The following is a 19386-nucleotide window of genomic DNA, read 5'->3' as shown; positions in this document are numbered from 1 at the left end:
GAGGATTTGGGTTTTGTGAGTGATCCAGGTTTTCATATCATGGGGACGTCTGTCTGTAAAACTGGAGAATAGAAGATTCATCAGGAAACAGGAAAGCTTGATGCTTTGCAGAACTGTGGAGAACTTATTTTTCCTGGGTGGATGTTGAAGGGTGGAAACTTTGAAGAATAATAATGTTGAACTTTAAAACAGCTTTGAAAACAAACTGGGATGGGGAAAGGACCCTTGCTCCTCATCTGCAGCTGATCAAGGCTGAGGTCATACCTGTGCCGGTGCCATGGGCCATCTACAAGTCTTGAGTGACCTGAGTCACTTGAGAGAATCTGAACTTTACAAACTCCCACCCAAGCAGTGGCTGGGATGTAAATATTCTGAAAAATCCCAGTCCTATTAGCATAGGATCAGGAAGCCGCCCGGTCCTGTCAGGTGTGGCCTGAGTGAGACACATCTGGAAGACCTCCAGCAGGCCTCCAGGGAGGCTATGCAGCCTGGGGAATCAGGTCTCAGTCCTGCTACACCCAGCAGTTTGCCTGGCAGGAGCTACTGACACATTGCTCCTGTGATGGAATGAGCTTCCTCTCAGTTTTTTCTGATTACTCAAAGCCATGGTCAGGTAAGCAGCCACGGTGTAGAAGTGTCAGAACTCTGGAGTCAGAAAAATCTATCTCCTACTAAGTAGTCATCCAACCTTCAGGACCTTATTCTTCCATCTGTAAAGTGGGATCAGCAACACCTGCCAAGTCTGCCTCCCCTGAAAATAGAGACGATGTGAGAATATTTGCTGAATCTGATGCCCTAGGACTTGTGGGTGCAACCCAGGGCAGGCAGCAGCTCTGGGGAGGAGTGTGGAGGCTCTACTCAAGCAGGTGCTTAGGCCTGGCAGGCTCAGGTATCAGTCCCCTTGTTCTTTCCTTACCCCTACAGCACCTGTGGAGAGCATCATCTATTTGTGTGGCTGTTTCTGAGGACACATTCTTTGTAGACAGAGGGGACACTGCATTTCTGAGCTTAACATGGAACTTTAGATTTAGGTACAAACAGTAGGATTATGAGATCACAGCTCCTTTTTTTTTTTTTGCAATTAAACCTTAACTCCACAGCCTATTTCTTCCAGTTGGTATATGTTGCTTCTTGGGCAGGGAAGGGTGAGAGATGGGCTGAAGGGAAAGGAGCAAGTACCAGGAACTGGGGAAGAATGGGAAAAAGTGGGCAGTGAACAGAGCAGGCATAGTGGGTAGCAGGGTCCATGGGGATTGGACTTGGCCGTAACTGTGTCTCATGGTGAAAGAATCTCAAAATCATTCTGCTCCAAAATAAAAACATTCAGATTTACAGCAGTTAGAATTTAACTTGTTTTATTGACTTGCGAGCCCATGTGACAGATGTGGACAGGTGATGCAGATGGGAAGCCAAAGAAGGGCTTCTGAGTGGCAGCTGTGGCCTGCTGAGCTGGAGCAGGCACTATTTCGGGATGGCCAGGCCTCTGCACAGCCGTGTTATCAGTCCTGAGTCTAGTTTCTACAGACTTGTAGATAAAACATTTAAACTTTCCTTTCAGGAAACATAAGCAAAAACTGCACAAGTGATGGATGGTCAGAGACATTCCCAGATTTCATAGACGCATGTGGCTACAATGACCTCGAGGACGAAGGCAAGGTATGTTCCCTTCTTGACAACACAGGCCCAACAGTGTCCTCCTGTTCCTGTGAGAACGCACAGGTTCCTTTCCTCTGAGTAGCAGGAGACTGCTTGCTCTCAGGGTCTCTGTCTCAGCCCTGCTGCTCAGCATTTGGGATCTGCTGACTGCTCCACAATTCAGAGGCACGGAAGGCTGTCTTTTCTGTACCTGTGTCTGGGTGATGGGGACCCCAGCAGTAGGTTCCCTGCCTGGTCCTGATCGGCCCACCCTCCTGCCATATGGGTTTCCTTGTTCCAGCTAAGACTTTACCACAGTCTGGCCTGATGAGAAGTCCTCAGCCCATGGTGGACTTGATCTAGACTGAGTGCCCTTCAATCAGAGCTTGGGTCTGCTGTAGCAGAGAAGCGTCTAGGCAAGTGCTACTGGTAGCTTATTAGGCACACAGAGCCCACAGACAGCAGCCCTCACAGCCAGAGCTGTAGCACTGCTGACTCGGCTTTCTGCTGTGACTCTTCCTGAGGGAATGTGCTCTTAGAAGTCAAGGACATTCCTGTGTGGAGCAAGTCCACGCTCAGCCTGCACCTCTGCCCAGCTTTGTGTGCACCACTTTCCCCAGCCTACATCACTGTAGGACCGTGGTCTCCTTTACTGCCAGACAGACCACTGCCCCCTGCCACATCCTCCGTCCTCTCACACACCTGTGGTCAGGTATGCATGGACACACAGCCACACAAGTGTGGGGCAGACAGAGGAGGTTTTAGAGGCCTCAGGAAATACTCACCTCTCATAGATTCCTCCACAAGCCCACAAAATATGGTGAAACGCTCACTCCTGCCCCTTAGCCGCCATCAGCTCACCCCACATGGCACAGGTGCCCTTCTGCCTCTGGGGCCTCTAGGGATCATCCCACCTCCTCACCCTCTTCATTCAAGCCTTCTTGTCTTCACTGGGATTTAAGATTCAAAGCCAATTATTTTCCCACCAAATTAATAAAGCCCCAGGAAAGAAAACACCTCTGTTTTGGCCAATATGCTGCTAGTTAGCAGGCAATGCTCCTAGGTCCTGCTAGGATGCAGGCAGGTCCAGCATAATTGAGGGACCAGCTGAGCATTGGGGCTGGGACCCTCACGGTGCCCCATGTACACAGGGAAAGGATGGGGCTCACCCCACCCTGCAAGCGACCCTTCTAGGGGTCCTAGTATTGGGAGAAAGGAATCTCATGGCCTCCTCGTCCCCACACTACACATGCTTGGTGACTTATAGGTGATGTCACTTGGTGGTAAAAATGACTCTCTTGGAAAGATGCCGACTTTTTTAGCCCTGATGGTTTGTGGGAGGGAATAGCCTCAGTAGGTGTCATGAGCTTAGCCCACCTGGTCTGTTGTGCCTTTCTGTGTCAAGTGTTTAATGTTTCCAGAGGCTGCTGCCCTCTGGTTATCCATAGAGCATGGGTGAGCATTGGTGGCCCCGTACCATGAGGTATAGAAAGCACGTGGAGCCATTGTGTGATCTGCACTTGGTGATCACGGGAGCATGCTGGAATTAGTGTTGCTACACTCCACCCACACATCCCAGGCCACTGAACCAGGCAGACATGGGCAGGAGAGGAGCAGCCCTGACTTTAGAATTTAATGCAAATGAAACCACCTCACTGTCCAGTTCTGCTGTCCTGCAGGTCTTGAGTCTCAGTTTCCATCATCTTCCATCCCTTCCCTCGTCACCAAGTCCCTGTGATGGCCTTCTTGCCCCACTCACTTGGAAAGGTAGTCACACCCTGTTTTCACACAGGCTCTCTCCAGGATCATCCTGATGGCAGACAGTGCTGCCCCTTACTGTGTTCAGTGTTTATTCTCTTGTATTTATTGGATCCCACAAATAACAGCCACCTGAGCCCATGCAAACAGGCTGGCATGAGCCTCTATATAAGTCCCTTTGGCAGGAGCCTGGCAACTGCCTGGGGCCAAGGCTTGGCATCTAAGCTTCATCTTCAGTTGTCCCAGCAGGAAATGGGGATGAAGGAGAGCCCAGGTCAGAGACCAGGTCAACCCTGTCACTGACTCTGAATTCAGATCATGTTTTCATAGGAGATTCTGAGCAGATTCCAGGCTCCCAGGATAACCCACCACCCTGTAGCAATTCCGGACTCTCAGGTTAGCCCACAGCCCTGTAGATTCCAGGATCCCAGGCTAGACTGTAAATAACTAGCTCTGTAGTAATTTAGTATGTTCACATCAGGAGACCATACTGTGGGCTCTCTGAGAAGAAGTCTTTGACTTAGCTAAACAGCTATTTCTTTAGAAAGAAGGGTCATTAGGCCCTGTTCTGAGACCCCTGGATTTTGACCCAAGCAGGGATGGTAGACAGGGACCCGGGGACCCCCTGACCGGCCCTCCTGGACTTACCAGACTATCTTAGGGGCTGTGGATTCCCATGCTGTGACCAGGATCTTGAGGCTTCTGTAGGCTCCAGGGGGAGGACTCCATGTCCAGGAGGGACAACCTGCCATGCAAGGCTCCCCGTCTGAGCTTCACCTTGTGTCTGACCCTGGTCTGCTATTGTACTTGGGAAGTGGCAAGACTGAGAGGTGCCAAGCAGTCCTGCAGCCGTGCCCATGACTTGTGCTCAGCGACTACTCAGTACTGTGTGTAGCCTGGGGAGGCATGGGCCTTATCCACATGCGCACATTCTCTTGTGGGCAGCGAAGGTATGATGCGCATGCGCACATTATCTTCTGAACAGGGCTGTCCTAGCATGCCTGTGCACATGCTCGTGCTGCGTTCCTGTGCCGAGGCTTCTGGGAGCCTCTGTTTTGACCTGGTCTGGGGTTATACACAGGTTTGGGTACAAGAGAACGCCAGCGGGGGTAGGGTGTGCTCACTGTAGAGCACACCCCTTGTCCTTGATTCCCTTCATCAGAACCAGGTGCAAGTTCCTGCACGTACCGTCTCTGTGGCCCACCAGGGCAAGGGTCCAGCACCAGTTCCCTTGAAGAACTGTTTCTCTTCTTAATTAAACATTTCAGAGGCCCTACAAATACCATAAATGCATATTCCCTAATAACGGATTAGAAAGTCAAAATATTTTAATCTGAAAAAGCAATAAAAATTATGACACAAAACCCAAATAAGTAGGCTCCCGATGGCAGCCTCTGCTGAAAACTTTGGACACTTGGGTGTTTTGAGGACTGATGTTGAGATGGAATGATGCTACCTACCACAGGGCTGGACACGTGTGGCAGCGCATGCTCTTCAGAGTCCCCTCCACTCTGTCTCATCAGCTGCTCAGTTTTCTCCCAGGACTATGGATTTAATTGAATTTCCTGCTCACCAACAGCCAAATTCTGCCTTGGGTGTTGTGTGTGTAATTCTTATTGGCTTCCAAATTAATTAAATTCCAGGGAAAAAGTGCTCTCCACTAAAGCCACAGGCTTGGCTGCATACAAAGGAATCCAAAGGCAAAGCACAGTGAATTTCCAGAGTCCCCACAACAAGAGAAGGTGCAGGGACCCAGGGGCGTCATGGTCCAGGCCTCGACTTGTGGTTCCCACAGCTTCCACGAGCCAGCCAGCTGGTTGGGCTCTCTCATCAGCTTCCATACCCACCTGTCCTGGTTTGTGTCCTCCCAAACCAGTTCCCGGACTGGGGCGGACCAGGATCCCATGTAAAGAAGGTCCTCAGTGCCATGCACTAGCCCTACTGGGTGGTGTCCACGGTTGAGGCTGGGAATAGGTGTAGAAGACAGATCAGGAGCCACCACAGGTGACCACAGGCTGTGAAGTAGGGAACAGATGGAATGGCTGGTGCAAGGTGGAAGTCGCTCCTTCTGCCAGGCAGAGCTCAGGCTGCATGCACACCCCACCTATGCACCATGCAGGTCCAATATTTCCAGCCAGTGGGAGCTGAGACTCCTACCTCACCACAAGATGCTAACAGTTCAGAAGCCTTGGTGTTGGCCTTCAAGGCCAAGTGTCCAATAGCCAAGTAAGTTTGAAAAATCCCCAGGTCAGACCTAGACACCGGAAAGCCCCTGCTAATGGCTCAGGCTGCTGCTCAGCTTTTTCAGAGCTCCTCCCTGACCTTGTGCCCTGAACTGAGGTGTTGGAAAGAACATGTAAACACTCCCCTAACCTTGGGGAGCATAATTCTGCATTGGGAAATTGAAGAATCACCTCGGACACTGAATTTTTAAAAAGCAGAGAATTGGGGACCTTGAGTCAGGGTTAGCTGGGACAAAGCAGTCGAACCTCTATGTCTCCAGCACTGTGCGGCCCCAACCCATTCACCCCTGTGGTCAAATGGCCAGGGCTCAGCCCTGCCACGACATGGCACACTGGTGGCTGCGGCTGATCAGGTTCCCTGGGCACATCTTCTGTATTATGAAGCCTTTGCCTACGCAGTTCTTAAGTAAAAGCACTTCTGCTAAATTTAGCTGAGAGCTGTTTGGTATTTCAGCCTTCTCTGTGTCAAGTGGACACATTTCTTCCATATTATGCCATATTCCTAAAAATATTTATACTATCTCCTCTCAGTGTCCTGCCCACCATGGCCACTCTTTCCCTCTAGCTGCTGCTCTGCATCCCCAAGGCTCCTTGCCACAAGGCTCCTCCTGACCCATTGATGGCTCAGCCTTGGAACCAGCCTGACACTCGACTGCCCTGGGGGGCACACTTGTCCTAGGGTTGGGAGGAGTCATCCACAGAGACTTTCCCTGATATTAGCCACAGAGACTGGTCAAGATGGGAAACCATGTTTGGGCTTGTTGTAACCAAGTCTGTGCACATGGCATTCTGAAAGTATAAGAAGAGGTTCTTCAAGTACAGAGGAGAAGCAGAATTGGAGGCTAAGGAGGTCCTGCAGACACCTCATGGCCGGGGCAGGTGATAAGTCTCCAGATTCCCCAAGTCCTGAAAGAATTAGGGAGGACTATCCTAAAAATAGGAGGGTGAAGTGCTGGAGTTAAGGGTTGTGTAATCTAGAAAGTGAAAGGACAAAGATTTCTTTGACGAGATGATATCCAGGCATTCAAGGGAAGTCAGAGGAGCCACTGCAGAAGGCTCTGCCATGGTGATTATGAGGCATTCGGTATGTAGCTAGCTCTGTGGCTGTGTGCAGGGCTTTTGCGTGAGGCTCCAGGATTGCAAAGGAGGTCTCTACAGAAGACCCTGGCTACCCTCCCAAGGGTCCTTGCAGCAGGTGGGTCACAGGCTTTGAACCATCAGGAGAGGTCATCCCAGCCAATGCGGCCAGGACACTGAGAGCCACCATATTGTCCACTGGATCATCATTACTTTCCACATGACTGACACACAGGCACATTTCAGGGCAGAAGTTCAAGGTACTACCGGGATGAAGAAAGTTCAGACATGCAGGGATGCCTCCCTCGGCTCCAGGTTGTCTGTGAAAGGCCTAGGGACCATGACAAGGAGGTTCTGGCTGCCTCATGTCCCCTCATGTCCTGTGATTTGGAGACCAGGTGACAGGACAGGGCTGGCAGCCAGTGACAAGGATCCAGTAGGGACGGAAGAAGCTGGGGCTTTTCGGTGTTGGTGTCCTCCCTAATACCCTCTGTGATAAGCATGTATTACTTTTCTGTTTACATACAATCAAATTTTAAGCCTTTCAAAAACAATACATTTATATCAAGTTTGTTTTTTGACCATGGACTTTGTTAGGACAGTGGGGTACTCAGTTGTCACTCGTGTCTCTCTCTTATCTTTCTGGAAACCTATTCTGAGGTAAGGGAGTTGCCAGCAGTGCCAGGCCCCCATGTACTGTGGTGCTGGCTCATGGTCACTGGGGTTACCTGACCTCTTTCATGCATCTGGAGCCCTCGTGGGGTAATGGGAGTCCCAATGAGAGGGTACTTGGGGTTCAGCCCATCTCAGATAGGAACATGGTGCTGATGGCCCTGTGTCAGGCCAAGACCATGGCATGATGAGTATTTATACAGCATTCGAGTTGCATTGGGCATTGTGAGTGATCCAGAGGTGACACAGAGTGCATGGGAAGATGTGTGCAGGTTCTTTGTAAATACTGCACCATTATCCTGAGGGCTTTAGCACCATGATTCCCATGTCCTGGGGGTCCTGGAACCAGCCCCAAACATCTAAGGATACCCAAGGATGAGCTAGAGACTTCCCTGGCTCCTCCTATGAGCCACAGAGACAGTTCCAGGTGGAATGAATCTTCTTGATTCCCCAGTTTCTTGAAGACGTCTTCAAACCTCAGTGGCTGTGATCTTACTGAAGAGTGCTTTCCCTTAAAAGTGGTTTGTCCAGAGGAATTTTCCTGTAGGATGACTGAGCAGATGGGGTGGATCAACAAATCCACCTCCTGTGAGGGCGTTTCCCTTCTGGATAGAAGGAGCAGCCAAGGAGTGCAAGGAAGGCTGCCCAGAGTCCACGTTTTTGCTTATTAAATATACATAGTTGTGTTTACCTCTCCATGGCTCCAGGAGCTGCAAGAATTTTGAAAAGAAATACTTTCTACTTCTTTCCTGCCCCTCCCAGCCTCCACCCAATCAGACCACACTTCCCAGGGTTGGAGTGAGTCACACTGGATGGAATCTCAGATTCTTTGAGCCCCCTCAGCTCCCTCAGCCATGAGCCCTGCAGAGACTGCTATGACCCCAGCCCTGAGCCTGTATGCATTTGTGAACTAAGAGGAGGTGGCTACTGTTGGCATCACAGTTGAGGGCAAGTGGGCAGTCTGCCCTGGCACATGTTCCTGAGGCTGCCCCAGGCCCCCAGAATACCCAGGGTCCCAGCCCTCAAACTGAGAGCCAAGAGATGAACCTCTTCCTCTTACAGACTCGGCTTGAAGAGACCAGTCTGCTGTGTGCTGCAAGGATCTGGACTGGAGGCTGTGGTGGGTGCTGTGCACTTATTGGTGTGGGGGTCTTGGATAAAAGGAGGGTAGATGTGTTACACAGAAGTGTTTCAAAGAGCAGTGATGAATTAGGATCCAGAAATGCTCTTCACTCTCTTGCTCTGAGGAGAAACCTAGCAGGCAGGGACACTCAGTGTCATCTCCTCCTCCTGCCCTTAGGTTGGGCCAACCATCAGCAGAAGCCCGAGAATCACAGGTCTCAGATGTGCCTCTGTGGCCCTGGGACCCAGCAGGCTGCTGCTGAGGCCTTTCGATTAAAAACACTCAGCCCACAGACTCAGCATGTTCATTAAAGCAGGCTAGACAGGTGGGGAGACAAAGAAGGTCCAGGACTTGTGTGCCCATTGCCTGCAAGACTGACTGAGGCCCAGGTGAGGGGCGGTGCCGGCTGGGGTCTACTGTCCCAGCTGGCTGGGCAGCCTGGCCTCATCTATTAGGTGAGGACAGGACCGCCAGGCAGTCTACAGGTTTCCGCCCAAGGTTTTCTTTTCTGTACTGCGCCCTGGGATCACCACACTCAGAACCAGGGAGGGTCCCATGGACCCCAGCCCTCACTGCCCATGCTGGCATAAGGAGTGTATGCAGGGTGAAGGGCTCCTTGGGCTCCTTTGTGAAGCTGCCCTGTGCAAAGGAAGCTTGAAAGGCTGTTATGAGAGGGAGGAGGACTTTGTTGGGTTAGCATTCCTTTCATTGTCAAAATGCTTATCACAGTCCCATCAGTTAGGGTATCTGAACCTACCATTCTTAGATGCTAACCACCAGAGTACTCTCTGAATGAAGACGGTTACCATAGCAACAAGTTATTAGTACTTCTTAGATGTCCAGTAGATGTTAGTGACGTTTGTTGGTGAGGAAACCTGAGACAAATCAACAAGTGGTTTATAACTGGTGTTTCTCCAGCAGTTTCTCTGCAGGAGGGAGGGAGACAGGAAAACAGGACAGAACCTGTCCTGCCACCTTACAACTATCTGGTAACAAGAAACCTCAGCTTAGACTTTTAAAAGCCTTTTGACTGAGGATCTACCCAATTGTGTCCTGTTATAAGAACTTATGTAAATTTCTACATTCTATAAAATTAGAATACACAATAAGGCAGCTGAATTCTGGAGGGACCAGGTAAAGGGAAAAGCATACTTACATCTCTTTTGTTTACAAAAGATTGCACTGTATACCAGATTGCACTGAGTTATATGTAGCTTAAGTGTAAAGAAATGGGTTCTGTAAATCTAGAAAACAAAACATCAAAGCTCAGCAATGTTTAGACAAAAAGTTGTGACAGTCCCAGTCACCCTCCTTGGTGACTAATTAGCCTCCCACGTGGCTAATTCTTGTTCAGCTGGTCCTGGTTAGAGGTCTCCTTACTCTGTCCAGTTCTGTGGTGCTCAGGAGTCTGTTGCCCTGTCCACTGGTACCATCCTGATGCTCTCAGAAACCTGCACTTGTCAAGCATTCTTTGTATCCTCTGGGATTTTAGCCACTTAGGAAAGCATCAGAGTAAGATAAAAACAGGATGACCAAAGAATTGAAAATAGCTTTGGCTAAAGATTTTATTTAAAACATTTTAAGATAATAACTACAATTGTGACTGACAACATTGTACAGGAAATATCAGATTTCCAGGGAAACATTTACATTAATAATGTATAACAAATACAACAGGAAGATCAGCCCAACCTCTGTGGCTCAGTGCTTCCCCTGCAATGAGCCTCATTAGCTTAACATCTCTCTGTTTTATAAAGAGAGAGAACAAATTCTTTTGAGGTTTATAAGAGCCCGGTGGAAAATTACAACTTAATTTAAATACTTTTTAAAGACCTCATTTAGAATTAAATTTAGAGAAGTTTTTCAAACATATCAAAAAATGTAGAACATTCAATTGGATAGGATCACAGGCAGTTATCTGCCTTATAGTGACAAAGTTTTTAAGGCAAGTACAGGAAGTCACATGGTTGTCACACAAAAAAAACTAACTCATTAATAGAGGAGGTATAAATAATCAAAGCTCCAACAAAAACAACATGGGGCACAGGAAATTTTTTTGATAAAACACAGAATTTCTGCTTCCTACTATATAGACTATTCAAAAGGCCAAGGAAAATTTTTCAAAATCTCTTCTCAGGAGCAGACCAAAACTCTGTCCTGTTAACAGAGAGAACAAATTGTGCTTTTGCATTAAGGTATTTTTATATTAATGCTCATTTGAAAAACCATAATAATTCAGTTTTAGTCGGCTTGACCACACAAGAGCATCTCTCTTCCCCGCTTCCCTCTCTCTCACCAGCTGTCCACATGTGCTGATTCTCAAATACAACGCATCAGTGTGGCACGGGACAGTGGGGCAGACCAGGCCTCTTCAGCCTCCGTCCAAAAGTAGATAAAATTATGTTCAGCAACTGGTGTTTCAGTATTTTATCTTATTTGGATTTACATTGATTTAATCCATTTGTTTTTCATTTTTATTGCTGAAAAATTTTGTGACATAAAAATACTCTATGAACAAAAATTGTATGCTGATGTTATATGCAATGCTAACAACATTGAACTAAACTAACAATATTCTCATTTACCCAAGATTACCCAAGTCACAGAAACATCAGAAGTATTTGTTAATACCTGTTTTTTTGAGAGTTTTAGGAATACTTAATTTATGTAAGTGCCCTTTTTTCTTTAAGCCAATTAAATAGGACTCTGTTACAAATAAATTTGGGCAATACCATACAAAGGTGAAAAGTATACTTAACATCATGCATACAGAGAATTTATAGCTTTCACTCTGAGCCATGTGACAGGCAAAATACATAAAGCCACATTTTACAGTGTCATAAACCCAACTGGATGAGAACCAAATCAAATTTCCCCATAAGGTCAACATTGAACCTAACCAATTGAATTTGATTTGGTTCTCGTCCAACTCAGTTTGCAACCAGAATTGTGGAAAGAAGCAAGCATGTGAACTGAGGTCCCACTGGATAAGGGCTATCTAGGCCCACCCTGTGAAATGTCACCCTGTCATCCACTCCCACGGCTCCAGCTCTCTACCAGGGCCTCCCACCTGCACACTGTCAGGATTCCTGTGGTCCTTTGTTTCTTTGAACGTTTTGCCCTTTGCTGTCTCTTGAAAAGGTTTTAGACCCTCTTTCAGAACCTCCCCTTGGTGGAAATTGTATCAAAAACTGAGAGCCCCAAGCAGGTGCAAGTTATCCTATTTGAAACTCACTCGTTTTTCCAGAAAGGCACAAGACCCTGGTCCACAGTAAATGTTAAGCCAGGTGGGACTCACCTCTTAGTCCCTAAGACACCAGCTGTGAGTGTCCTGCTTCTCAGTAGTCAATCAGAACCTGTGGAATGGATGCTTCTCCCGCTTCAGAAGCTACAGCGAGGCTGGACAGAAGCCACAGGAGCAGAGAGGAAGTTCCATCCACAGTCCCAGTGGCTCTGGGCCTCTGTGGCTTTTGCTGAGCCTAGTGGGAGCTGGTGCCTAAGAGGTGAAGGTCAGTCCTAGACCCAGATTTACTACTATTTAATGGGTTAGGATTATGGATCAACAGTATCTGCAAACAGCACGTGTGGACATTGTGCTAACAGGGAATAAATGTTTATTACTGTAGCCTGGCTTCATCAAACTGTCTTCTCTAAAAGTGGAGCTACTAGAGATCACCTAAATGTTGTAGAAGGACCTGTCCTATTGCCTACCTTTTCATAGCACCTCAGGCATGGTGGGTACCTGAATGTTTACAGAATAGGGAGAATTACAAACAGCAGATTTTCCTGCACATCTTGATTTTGTTGTTGTTGTTGTTGTTGTTGTTGTTGTTGGCTTAAGGAAAACAAGTTTTTATAAAAATCTCATCAAAAGAGTGACTCAGGAGGATGTATTTTGGTCTACTCAAGCTGCTGTAACAAAATATCCCTGGGTGACACTATCCTCCAATGTTTTTGAAGATCACATGCAGCAGTTCTGAAAATGTCTGTGTACACCTGTTCCTCACCCTGGGATAAAATTCAGATGGACTTAGGAATTTAAAGTAGACTGGAAACTGTTAGAATCCAGAAAGACTTCCCTGCCTAGCAGTGCACCAGTTATCATGTAATCAGTGAGGCAGAGGGTTGTCTGCAGCCACCAGATTCCTTCAAATAGAAGAGTGGTTAGTGCTGTGGCTGGCTTTGGGTGCCCGCCCATTTCCTGAAGCAACCTCGGTGTTCTGCTGTGTATAATGCTTGATGAAGGAAGGGCTTCTCAATGAGTGGCTGAAGATAAATAGTTATGTATCCTTTAATTATTAAGCGAATTTGCTTTGTTGGGATCTGTCACCTGGCCAAGATTCATTCCTCACAGTTCTGGAGGCTGGAAATCCAGCCACCAGAAGGAATCCGGTGATTGCAGATAAACTTCTGCCTCACTGATTATATAACTGGCTCACTGCCAGGCAGGTAAATCTTTCTGGATTCTAATTTTTTCTAGTCTAGCGTGAATTCCTAAAAGATTCCAGGGCAGATTTCATGTCTAGCAAGGACCTTCCTCACCAGCAGCTGCCTCCTCACCCTTCCTGCACGGCAAAGGGTGGGGATCTCTCAAGGCCTCTCTCATGAGGGCGCTCATCTGACCTTGGATAACCACCTCCCAAAGGCCAAGGGTCCAGACCCAGTATTTGAGCATGGGGGGACTCATGTTCAAACCGTGGCACCCACCCACGTAGCTTCATGCATTTCCACTTCTCACCAATTTCATGAACCAAAAAATATATCTCAGTGTTTTATTATATTTGTCTGATTAGTAGTGGGGCTAAAAGTTTTTTTGTGGTTTATTGTTCATTTCTCTTTTGTTTCATTTTGGCTTGTTTCCTTTGCCAGTTTTCCCATGGGAATGTTTTCCTCTCATGTTCATTGTGAGAGTGCTTTATCCACTAAGAACACTCCCTTCTTTTTCTTGCATATATTTCCCCACATTGCTCTTCCAAGTTCACTGAAGTTATATTTGGTAGTGCAAATAAAAAGCCACTTGCCATTTGTTTTATGAATTCTTCCTTTGCTTTAGTATAAAGGGCCTTCTTTATTCTAAAAGCAGATACCTATACACCTGTAGTTTTTCTTCTTATAAATTTTTTACACCAACCTTCTAACCCACTTGGAATGTATTTGTAGTAACTCTGGCAAAGAAGGACTAATTTTTTCATAGGAAGTTGGTCAGTTGTCCCAAGATCCCATTGCCTCCCATCCTTCCTTCTCTGGAAACCACAGTGTGGCGTGGCCACCCCCAGACCCACTCAGCCACCCCAAGACCACATTCTAAGCTATCCCAACTACCTCCCATCCCAGCTAGAACTTCTTTGGGGTCTTAGCTGTTCATTCCACCAAATAAACCTCAAGATTTCTACATCCCCTGTGCCCTTAAACCCACGATGTCAAACCTTTTAAAGCTTTCAATGATACAAACAGCCCCCACTGTAGCACGTGTGCCATAGATTCGCCACCACTGCTTTAAACTGGCATTGTGAATCTCACCTGTGTTCAGGAAGAAAGGCAGCCTCGTCCTGACAGCTGAGTCTTTTCATGCAAGAAACCAGGTCTGTCTCAAGGACAAGTTTCAATTTCCTCACATGAGTGTTGAACTTTTTTTTAAGTTTACTCCTAAATATTTTGCCATGTGTGGTGGTTTGAACAAGACCTGGCTAAGCCTACTTGGTAGCTGTATCATTTTTGCCACGTTTTCTTCTTTTCTGGCTGTGTACCTGCCCACCTGCAAGCTGTAGTTTTGTTTATTCTTTGCCAGTGTGTGAAAAGCTTTTATTCTTCATGTTTTATTTTATGAGTGAAAATTTGAAAAGCATTTTCTGGTAGAAGCAGCAGTGCATATCCCTGACTCTGAAAGAGAAACCTCAGGGCAGGCTCTGCATCCAGTGTCATGGGTCCTTGCCTGTGGTCAATTTTTCTGAAGAAAGTTCCATGCTGTCCTTCGATAACCAAACAGCCCCCAAACCCAAAACACTCAGGCACCGCTGGGGCTCATCCTCCAGGGCGCCTCAAAGTCCTTGCCCTGACTGTGGCCAGCTGAAGGGATGGACAAGCATGGCCTGAGGGCTATTGAGACAGCACTGTCTCCTTGGCACAAAGATGTTGCACAATCATGATCATGTGTCACCTTTGCACATTGGGAAGATCCACTTGATTGACATGTGTGTCTTTGGTTTTATTTTTTAAAACGTAGTTGTAACTCGATTTTGTTGTATCCTAGATATTTTAATTGAGATTTTTTTTCCTTCTGAATTAAAAGTGATATTAGCCCCAGTTTTTTTGTTTTTATTTGTTTTAGTATATTTATTGTCTGCTTTTGACAGCAGACATACACTACTTCATAAATAAAATATCATGCACTTCCTTTACTTGTTGTTTTGCTCTGGAACAACTTTTACATCGCAAGAATAATTTGTTTCTTAGAAGAAAGAGCCCACCTGTGTTCGGAAACAGTGTTGCACATTATAGTTCACCAACTTTTAAAAATATCTTTTCTCTCATTGGTATTTGAGGACTTTCTTTAAATCTGTCTTGGCATAATTTTCAGCCCAGAGTATTACTCATTTCTTTAACACTTTGACCTTATTTATCACTTTATTATGCCCAACACTTTTTAATTAAAATGTGTGAATATTAGTCGACAGCTTTAGGTACTGGTTTCCCACTATTTTTCTTGTTTTGCTATTTCATAAACATATCTACCTACTATATTAACCTACACCCACGTGAGCCTATCTCACAGATGTATGTAAATCTGATGATTTTCTAGTTCACCCACCTTAGTAGGTATTGTGCAGCCTTGCTATGTGCCGGCTCTGTTCAGAAAGTTTCTGATTTACCCCAGTAAATTAAAGCAAGTCCGTGTCCTCATGGAACTCATCACCAGAAGGAAACAGCCTAATTCTTTCATGGTCATGTTTTTCATCATTATTCCCTTCTTCATGCTTTATTTGGCTTGTTTTGTAATTTTATGGCTCTTTGTTGTAATACTTAATTTCCTTATTTATTAAGAGAGGCATTTAAGGCTGTAATCATGTTGCTGATAATAGTTTTGAAACAGATGGTAATGTTGAAGTTTTCTTGATTTTTCAGATTTTTTAAAATTTTAATTTTATTTTTGAGTTTAGGTAGAGAACAGGTTGACTGTCAAGTTTTAACTATTCTCATACTTTGCACTGCATGTATCCATGCTCTACATGCCTTAAGAACTCAGTACTTCATCTCTGGCTTCTTGTGGCTGTTCTGCCTACACCTGCCTCTTGCAGCCCACTCACCAACCGTGCCGGGGGGGGGGGGTCACTGTGCTCTGGGGTACCTTACATATTATTCGCTTACATCTACCGGAAGACTTGGGCATGAAGGCTTTTCTCCTTTTGCCTTTGGATCTACATTAAAGACAAAACTTTTTCTGTTTAGTAATATTTCATGGTTTACTTCCTGTCTCTTGAGGCCCTGTAGACAAGGAGCCTGGTGCTGGGTGTGGTCTGGGGGCCTCCCTGGCTGGTGGGCATAGTCCGGGTGGGGCCTCACTGAGGCCTGAAGCAGTGACCTGGATCTGGGGTCTCCAGAAATGAAGAGCGCCTATGAGCCCTGGGAACCTAACCCTTCCTCAGAAGGCCCAGGCAGACCCCCTCTGGGCCTAAGGCTGAGGGTTTAGCTGCCCCCCAGAGGCCAGAGGACTCCCTGGAGTGCAGCAATGACCTCCTGTGATCCTGGTCTCCCATAGCTCTTGACCCTCTGCCGCTCAGTGTTCTCCACCCCCAGGAATCTCACGACGCATTGACCTGGCTTCTCCTTCATTCTCCATCCTGGAAATTGAAACCATGTGTACCTTCCAGAAGGCCCCAGAGTCTGCTCCTCCTACTTCTTCCTTCGAGACCCCTATGTGTTGTGATTCATTTTGTTCTCTTGAAAGCTGAATCAGGAAAGACTCCTGTCCACTGAGGGTGTGTTTAGCGGCCTTTGGTGGATCCTTGGGTTCTGCATTCTGCTGAAGTAGAGGCCTCCTATCCCTGTGCTGGACTCAGGTCTCTTGCTCTGCTCTTCAAGGTTCTGATGGAGTGGCTGGTAGTAATCAAATGAAGCCTTCTTTTTTTTTGGTACAGGGGATCAAACTCAGGACCCTGCACTTGCCAGGCAGGCATGGCGCCACTGAGCTAAATCCCCACCAGCAATGGAGAAGGGTTCCTTTCTCCAGACATCCCCACCAGCATTTGTTATTGGTTTTCTTGATAGCAGCCATTCTTTCTGGGGTGCGGTGGAATCTCAGTGCTGTTTTCATCTGCATCTCTCGAATGACCAGTGATGTTGAACATTTTTTCATTTCCAAATGAAGCCTAACACCAGGCTGTATATATCAGCTTTCTCTCCCTGTGACCAAATACCTGATACACACAGTTAAAGAATGAGAGGTTTACTGTGGCTCATGGTTTCAGAGGTTTCAGTCCATGGTGGGCTGGCTCCACAGCAAAATCATGGCAGAAGGGCCTCATAGAGGAAAGCTGCTCAGCCTATGACAGCCAGGAAGCAGGCAGCAGGAGGAGACCAGAGGGACCAGTTCCAAGAACGTCCCTTTTGGGCTGAGACTCCAGTGACCAGCTGTCCCCACAAGGCCTTACCTCCTCACAGTGCATTCAGCTATGAGTGCATCAATGGACTCATCTCTTGGTAAGGTGAACATCCCAAGATCTAATCACCTTCCAAAAGTCCCACGTCTAAACATATAAGCCCTTTGAGGGATGCTTTTGATCCAAACCATAACAATATATAAACTCTAAGCCCATTTTGTGAAACTAATATTTGAAATGTGGACATTCCTGTCTTTTTAATGGACACAGAAACACAAATTTTAACTCATACCTGTGTCAATTTCTAGCTCACATCTCCTGGGACAGTCCCCAGAGTAAAATTCTTGTGGTGAAGCTAAGGCTGCGGTTTGACCTTCTCAGGCATCACTGTACTCCCTGGAACACTTTGCAGTGTCTGGATTGAGTTAAAATCCCTGTAATGTGTTGGATAGAATGAATCAAATTAACCAGTGATACCAAATATGTTCAGCAAGAAATACAAGTGTCATATACAAAACTTGGAGCTAAAAAACTCCCTACAAACAGCCAGGGGTTTTCCTCCCCAGGTAGGACACTGTTCCTCAGCCTGCAGTTTGCTTTGGGACACAGAAGCCTCACCTGGGAGGAGGTCTCTCTTCCTGCAGAAGCAGAAAAGCAGCAAATCATCACTTGTGCTACCCAGAAATGTGTTGTTTCCAGCAGCTGCTGGTCCAGGAAAGAGAGCCTCAGGCTTGAGGTCTATGACTTTGCTGTCATGCTAAACATTTAGCATTTCCCTGACACATTTTAATCAGTTCTAGTACCTTAAAGGTAAAAAAAAAAAAACATGAAAAGACTAGGCTTGCATTTTAAAAGGCCTGGGCTTTATGCTCCTCTCATCAGTTTACATGCAAGCCTTTTGCAGGACCATGGGTGGGACAGCTATACAAAAGCAGACTGCCAGATGCTCCTTTATTTTCAGAATATACTCCTGATTTCAGTGCTTTGTTTTGTGAACCTGTGACATTCACTTCTCCCTTGAGGTGTGCACCAAGAGGCCGTCTGGGCCTGGTGAGTGAGCATCTCTGGAGGCCTGGCTGCACTTAGGAATCTGCTCTCCAGAAATTGTCTTTTGCCTTCTCCTTGGCTTCAGTAGTACCTTAGATCTACAGAAAGAACTTCAAGCCCTTGCAATTGTTGCTGTCCAAAATCAGTGCTAGAATTAACTACCGAAGTCACAGCTGCTGGACTGTGCCATTTCTCACCAAGAGTGCACATTTCCTACTGGGTTGTTCTCTTTCTAGTATGAAGTCATGCATTTTTAGAACCCCATGGTGATTGGGGCTATTGTCCCTTCTTGAGATTTAAACACTGAATTGTACACTTCCTTATTGAAAGGACAGCAAAGGGGTTGAGGAGATGAGCGTCACTGAGATGTCAGAATGGCATGACCCATTGCCTATGCTGAGTCCTTTCTACAGAAAGGTCAGTGTGTCTGGCAGGGCTCACTTCGTTGCAACAGAGGGATCTGCTGTGGGATCTGGTGTGGCTGCGGTTGTGTCTATGTCTAGGCTCTGTGCTGGGAATAAACCTGGCCCCATTCAACCAAGCAGAGGTGGCAACCTTCAGAAGTCTTTAAAGTGTCTGCTGGGTCCTCCTGCAAGTGGGGTGGAAGTTTGATATCACATGTGACTGTTAATTAACAGCCCGAGTAGATAAATGCAGATGTTGTCACTGAGTGCTGGTGCCAATGGGCCTCCTCCTGGGATGGAAATGCTTTTGATCTGCCTTGTCCAGGGTGAAGCTGTTGGCCGAATGGAGTGTGGAGCATGGAAATGTGGTCAGTACAGCCAAGTAACTGGGGCTTAAACTCTAATTTTGGTACCAGGGATTGAACTCAGAACCTTGCACTTGCGAGGCAGGCGGCAGCACCACTGAGCTAAATCCCTGACTCTCTTTAATTTTGATTACTTTAAAGAGCTTCATATGGCAAGAGGCATATTGGAAAGCACCAGTGTTCCATATAATGAGGGTTGTGGTTGACCACTGAGGTTTTACAAGTCAGAAAAAAATTTCTTCTAATGTTTTATTAATACATTAGTTTGCTAGTTCAAATGTGTGTTCTCTCTGATTACTTGTGCTAAGTGAGGGCTTCCACTGATCAATTTAATTTACTCTTCAAACATCAGCCTGAGGCCCAGCCCAGGCAGGGTGAGTGCAGGACTTCCCTGGGAATGTCTCTTGGAGCTGGGGTTCCCTGTCAGGTTGCAAAGAAGGATGTGGGGAGTGGTGCAGGCAAGTG

General features: G+C 46.6%; 1 protein-coding gene across 1 annotated transcript in view; it reads left to right on the top strand.

The window, feature by feature from the left end:
* The window catches only part of Vipr2 (vasoactive intestinal peptide receptor 2), a 59457-nt gene that overhangs the window by 16447 nt on the left and 23624 nt on the right, over window positions 1–19386 (top strand). The window contains exon 4 of the mRNA XM_004860311.4: window positions 1559–1656. Coding sequence (XP_004860368.1) covers window positions 1559–1656 — 98 coding nt within the window. The remainder of the gene's footprint in view (window positions 1–1558; window positions 1657–19386) is intronic.

This window comes from Heterocephalus glaber, unplaced genomic scaffold (assembly GCF_053883595.1).
Source record: "Heterocephalus glaber isolate CG9 unplaced genomic scaffold, H.glaber_assembly_v1.0 deba00000818, whole genome shotgun sequence".
In the NCBI taxonomy this organism is placed as follows: Eukaryota; Metazoa; Chordata; class Mammalia; order Rodentia; family Bathyergidae; genus Heterocephalus; species Heterocephalus glaber.
Note: the sequence above shows the minus strand (reverse complement) of the source record. Positions and strands in the feature narration are given on the sequence as shown.